We start from the raw sequence: 5,644 nt of genomic DNA, 5'->3' as shown, positions 1-5,644 counted from the left end.
CTCCCTCTCCCTCTCCCTCTCCCTCTCCCTCTCCTCATCCTCACCCAAATCCTCATCCGACACTCCCCGTAATCCAGACCTTGGCCGTGCTCTTAACAACCAAGTAGCACTCTCACTCTTATTATCTACCTTCTTCTTCGGTGTCCTGATCCTAACGGGCCTCTTCGCCAATAAAGTCCTGTGCCGCGGCAGGGCAGGCTCATCTTCGTCGGAGAAGTTGTATGCCGGGTCGATGGTGTTTGGGGTAAATATTTCTATTGGGGCTGGGGCTGGTGTTGATTCGGATTGCTCGGGTTTGGGCTCGAGTGCGGATTGCTCTGAGGCAGGGGGGAGCTCGTGTCCGGGTTGGTTGGATTTAGGCTGTTCTGGCTCCGGAGAAAGTCTGGCTGTATCTTCGCGTTCGGGTGTGTGACGGGCAGGCCCCAGTTCGATGGTAAATTGAACAATGTTGGGTTCGACGATGGGATGGCTATCTGTTTCGGGCGTGGATTGAGCATCGTTTCGATCAGTTGCCGCTTCATCAGGCACGGGATCTGGTTCAGATTCGGTGGTAGGTTGATGATCCTCTTCAGACTCGGCCGTAGATTGAGTATTTTCGGCCTCTCCAGCAACTTCAAAACTCCCATGGAAAGATGCTTCATCTTCCTCTTCGTTGCCCGCCTCATCATCTCGAGTCTCATGTACGTCCTCATGTGGCTCTTTTTCTGTCTCTTGTGCAGCTGGCCCCGAAGTATGCTGATCAAAAGCGCGGACAGTGTATAGCGGGATCTCAATCTGAACCATCCGCAAGCTCCGACTCCGTGGCCTCATAATACCCGCCGCATCCCCATCCTCAATAACTATGACGTCCCCTGATGTATCCTCCTGGGCAGCCTGCTTCTCCCTACTGCCAGGGGCAGTCGTCGTCTGATGGGAAAGCGAGTTCGCTTTCGACGGCGTAAGTTCCCATAAGGCGGCACGGTCTGCGTCTCCCGTCTCCTCTCCCACACGTTTTTTGGAAGAGGAACGCCTAACGGTTTTCCTCTTTGCACCCTTCTCTGCCTTCAGAGTCGCCTTCTTCGGCCGGCCAGGAATCTTCTTCCTCTTTCCCTCATCCAGTGTCTTCCCTGTAGCCACCTTTCCGGCAGCCGTCCCCGCCTTTGAAGGTGTCTCCTCCTTTTCGGAAGCTTTCGCGGGGCCCTTCTTCCCAACACTCCCGCCCGAAGCCCTCTTCTTCCCTGCCTCATTCTGAGGGGTACGGGCTTTTAGCACGAGGGGTTTCTTCTTCGCCGCCGTTGCCGGAGTACTTTCCCCAACAGCCCCAGCCCCAGGGCCATCTAGCTCGGCGAGATCATCCTCCTCATCTCCCACGTCACCAGCATGTTCCCTGACAGACGAAAGTGACACTCTGGCCGGCTTCTTCTTTATCACCGGCGCTGGCGTCGCGACAGGTGCCCCCATCCCAGAAGGTCGTGGCGGAAGAACGGGTAGCTCAGGCGCTTGCCAGCGGGGGTCACTCGCTGCTGGGATCGGAGGCGGCGGTACGTAAAGAGGGGGATAGCCGGCGAAGGGGTTCACAGAGGGGAAGGGGAGCCCGGGGGGGTTCCAGTATGTCCCCGTTAGCGGGGGAGCCATCGCAAAACCAAACTCCCTTCCTATCCCTTCATTCCCTTTATTTCCTTTATTTCCTTTATTTCCTTTATTTCCCTTCTTTGCCTGCTCTCCCTCCTCCTCACTGCCCTCGTCATCCTCCTCCTCCTCCTCCTCCTCCTCCTCCTCTTCTCCCCGCAATAATCCTAGCAACGTGCCCATTATCCACAACAATTTTCCCCTGTGCTCAAACAAATCTCGTCTGCCTCCCCCGTGAAGTCGCGGCCATACTTCTCAAAGATGCGTTCGAACGCCGATTTCAGTCGTAGCGCAGCCGCGGCACGGGAGCGTTCCAGTCGCAGGTTGGGGTCCCGGCGCGCATTGATTTCCTCTGGACGCGAAAGGAGCTCGTCTTCTTCTGGATCGGAGGAGGAGTCAGGGTAGAGGAAGGATGGGGTTTTCGGGGTGGATTTGGGTTTGGAGGATTTGGGCTTGGAGGTTGGGCCGGCGAGACGCGGGCGTTTAGTCGGGGGTTCGGCCATGGTTAGTAAGGCGCATCGTCGGTTTACTTCATCATCGGTGAGGATTTGCGTTATGGGATTCGGTTGGTGAGTGTTGCGTCATGAAAAGGTCGGTAGGGATGTTGGATGCGATGTTGAATGAATGATGGTTGCGACTTTGCACAATGGCTGCGCTGGGAACCTGCATGGGCCGTTGCTCCGGATACAGTAAGCCTTGGCATCGCACTGTTACGAAATTCTTTGTATCGGTCGTAAAGTACATGGAAAGTGGGGTCGCGATCCGTGAAATCTCCATTGAGAAGAGATGAGAGGTGAAAGTCGAATTTGATGAGATGGGAATATCAAAGTTACACGGTCGTCAACAATACATGATGCTGAGTGACGTGATAGACCACTTCAAGTACTTTAGAAGCGCTCCCACAAAAGTCCCATACAAACACGGCTATGACCAAAGAAATGAATATCCGAAACTCCGTATCTAAGTCTCCCCAACGAACGAGTCCAAGGAACCAGAAGACGACAACACCATCCTCTCACTCATTCCCTCCCTTCCCCCCTCCCGACAACAACAACAACCACAACAACAACAACAAAAAAAAACCCACCCCCCCCCTCCCTCTTCCTGTACCCCTGTACCCCAAATGACTCCTAATCCTTACCGGAACTTGCTGAAAATAACCGCAATAATCAACAGCACCAGCACGGTGATGATAGCGATGGTAATCAACCGATTCGTAGCCATCCTGTTTACAGACATCAGCACCCACTCACTCACTTCCCCCTGCCCCCTTCCCCCCTCTCATTCATGCTTCAGATCTCGTGTGCGTGCACGAATAAAAAGACCTTACCTACGCGCGATCCCCTTCAAGCTCTTTATGCTGCGATCGACGTATCCCTCACTCTCATAGAGGATCCTCGTCGTATTAGCAATGACCTCACGCTGCTGCTGGAGCTGCGCCAGCATGCTGGCACCGATGGCCTCTGTCTCCGCCGCCAACGCCTGGCTTGCCTTGAGCCTCTGTGTGCTGCGGTCCAGCCTTTCCGTTCCTTCAGACTGTCAACCTCTCATCCTCCAACCTCACAAATTGTAAAGAAAGGGGGAGAGACCTACCAGCAAGCAACTGCTGCCTCTGCTCCCAGCTCACATCCCTGCTCCCCCCAGCCCCCACCCCCTCGGATCATCGGTATACCGTCCCCCAAAAAGCGCCGCCCTATCATCCGCCAGCTGTCTCAGACGTCTCCTCTTATTATCCACATCCGTCTTGTAATCCCTAATCCGCTTATTGATGGCCGCTCTACCCGCCGACGGCACGTTTTGTTTCTCCATCTGCATCTGGTCGATCAGCTCGGTTGATTCCTCGAGCGCGCGCTCGGCGGCGGCCAGCGCCGCCTTGCGCGGCTCACCGGTCAGTTCACTGAGCTGGTCGAGTTTCGCGGAGAGGTCGGCTTGGACAAGCTGGAATTCGGTTTCGTAGTGCTTGAAGAGCTCGGTGCCGGCGTCGGTGTCGAGAGGGTTGGCCATTTTGGTGGGGGGTTTTTTTTTTTTAGGGACTTTATGGTTTTGTTTCGGGGGAGAGATGAGGAGATCTGGGGAGTTGAGTGTTGATTACTAGTAGGACGGCGTTATCGCAGAGCGGGGATGACGATTCGTCGATAGGTTGGCCAGTAGGTAAAACCAGTGGCTTTGATTCCTCAGGGTCGGTCAGTCGGGGGTTATAGAAATCAGCAATCGCGCTAACCTCTTTATCTTCGCGAATCAATCTCGCGCTCTATTGTTAATCCTCTCTCGAAACCGTCGCCGCTGTCGTCGCTCGCTCTGTCCAGGAACTGATGATTGTGTGAGTGGGAAGTTGGGGGAACATTTGGCTGAGGCAGAGCTCGGACCAGGCTGGCACATGATGCTTAACTGCAGGACAGGGGCAGCGTGGCAAGCGCTGTTGCGACTGCAGGCGGGCTCGCCAAAGACTTGGCAGGCTGACGTAATTCGGCAGGGGTTCGTTACCATAGGGGAGTGTAAGCAATTACGGGCGATGTATGGGGAGGGGGTGGGGGGGAGGGAGTTGGTTTATACAATATTACACAGGAAGAGAGCAACTCGAGCGGCTTGACAATTCTTTTGTCTCAATTCACAGATATCCTTAACTACGTATCCTTTGAAACTTTCCATAACAAAACTAGTCATCACCCGCTCAGTTTGCATAACGTCAATTGTTCCCCTTTCTTCTTCTTCTTAACTATTCCCCACAATCATCACCCAAGTCCCTTCAACCCCCTCCACTGATTCATCGGCTGGTTTCGTTTGATATGTCAAAGTTCACCTGATCACGTATTTGAGCGGATAACTCAGAATGGGTATCAATTGATCCCTTTGTGATCATGAGCATTCGCGAGTGAATTTTTTTTTTGATAAACTGAGCCATCAGAGTGGCTACGGAAGTAGTTTGTTTAGTTTAAACTTCTCTTCCTGAGCCACGGGTGGTGATTTCTTCGTTTAGTTTTTTTTTTTTTTTTTTTTTTAGTTTGCGGTATCCCCCCGAAGTAGTTCGTTGCGTTCATCATGTTTGGCTCACGACTAGGCATCCGAACGACTGTCGGCTTGCTTGTCTCAGCATCTTCATAGAATATAAATAGAATATAAAGTACCCATCGCCGTCCTCTGCTTCAGGCCCTGTGTTTCCAGGCGCGCTCTAAGCAGCACTTGTTCTAAATCCTATTGCTTCATTTCCTCCGTCGTCGACTGCGCCCTTTGCCTTTGACGACCCAGTGTCAAAACCCTCTTTAGCCGCTTCAACACCGGCGTTCTCTGCCCATTTACTCGCGGCTTTGTCTTTCTGCCGCCGACTCGCTTGAGCATCTTCAAAACGTGGCCGAGGCGTGGTAACGTTTTTCGTTTCCCAGCCTCAAGCAGCGTTAGTCCCCGGCCGATATGGACCTATAGAGGTATCCTCTCACCTACATTCCTATTCTACGTCCTGACTCAGTTGACTCAGTAGCAGTTGTGGCGTCTTCCTTTCTCTTCCTTTTAGTCTCAGTGTCATCCTGAGAAACAACCTTCCTCTCCATAGCAACAGCAGAATCAGAAGCAGTGCTCCCAGAACTTGCCGAACTATCCCCCGCCGCCGCCGCAAAATTCGGCATGGTATGCTCGACCTCACCCGGACCCTCGTACTCCCACACAGTCCTTACTACCTCAGTCAAGTCTACCCACCCCTTTTTCTTGCTCTTGCGGCGCCTTATGTTCGCTGGCCTAATCTCACAATACCTGATCTTACTCAGGCCCTTTCTCATAAACGGCCCGGGCTTGGGAAATCTCCTGCATCGGCTGTAGAATGGGGCTTTGTCGGCAGTTGGCGATCGTTTCCAGCGCTGGGGGAGTTTCCTGACCGAAGGTTTGATAGTCGAAGTGAGAGTTCGTGAGCGTGTTGTTAACGACACAGTGAAAGAGATCACAGAGCGGGGGTTGGCGAATGCCGAGGTGACGAGGGGCTTTGGTCTCAGCTTAGTAATGATGAGCTTTCTGTTGTCCGAGGAAGGGGGGGAGGGGAGGAGGAGGG

The 5,644-nt window shown here is 53.4% G+C and overlaps 2 protein-coding genes and 1 pseudogene across 3 annotated transcripts in view; all 3 read right to left on the bottom strand.

The window, feature by feature from the left end:
* CTHT_0060500 overlaps window positions 1-2,111 on the bottom strand; it is a pseudogene marked incomplete at both ends in the record, with an annotated part of 3,782 nt that extends 1,671 nt beyond the window's left edge. Inside the window, 2 exons of the mRNA in view lie at window positions 130-1,760; window positions 1,823-2,111. Coding sequence covers window positions 130-1,760; window positions 1,823-2,111 — 1,920 coding nt within the window. The remainder of the gene's footprint in view (window positions 1-129; window positions 1,761-1,822) is intronic.
* A 634-nt stretch (window positions 2,112-2,745) lies between these two features.
* On the bottom strand, window positions 2,746-3,612 carry CTHT_0060490 (putative vesicle transport V-snare protein; the record flags this gene model as incomplete). The annotated part of the gene is made up of 3 exons (XM_006696303.1): window positions 2,746-2,833; window positions 2,939-3,127; window positions 3,236-3,612. 3 exons carry the CDS (start codon window positions 3,610-3,612, stop codon window positions 2,746-2,748), a joined length of 654 nt encoding a protein of 217 aa, XP_006696366.1.
* Window positions 3,613-5,042: 1,430 nt separating this feature from the next.
* Window positions 5,043-5,644, bottom strand: part of CTHT_0060480 (uncharacterized protein) — a gene marked incomplete at both ends in the record, with an annotated part of 2,406 nt that continues 1,804 nt past the window's right edge. Inside the window, one exon of the mRNA XM_006696302.1 lies at window positions 5,043-5,644. This exon is cut by the window's right edge and continues 1,804 nt beyond it. Within this exon, the coding sequence (XP_006696365.1) occupies window positions 5,043-5,644 (602 nt within the window).

The sequence above is a fragment of the Thermochaetoides thermophila genome (assembly GCF_000221225.1).
Source record: "Thermochaetoides thermophila DSM 1495 unplaced genomic scaffold scf7180000011821, whole genome shotgun sequence".
Lineage (NCBI taxonomy): Eukaryota > Fungi > Ascomycota > Sordariomycetes > Sordariales > Chaetomiaceae > Thermochaetoides > Thermochaetoides thermophila.
This window is presented reverse-complemented; position numbering and strand designations above follow the sequence as displayed.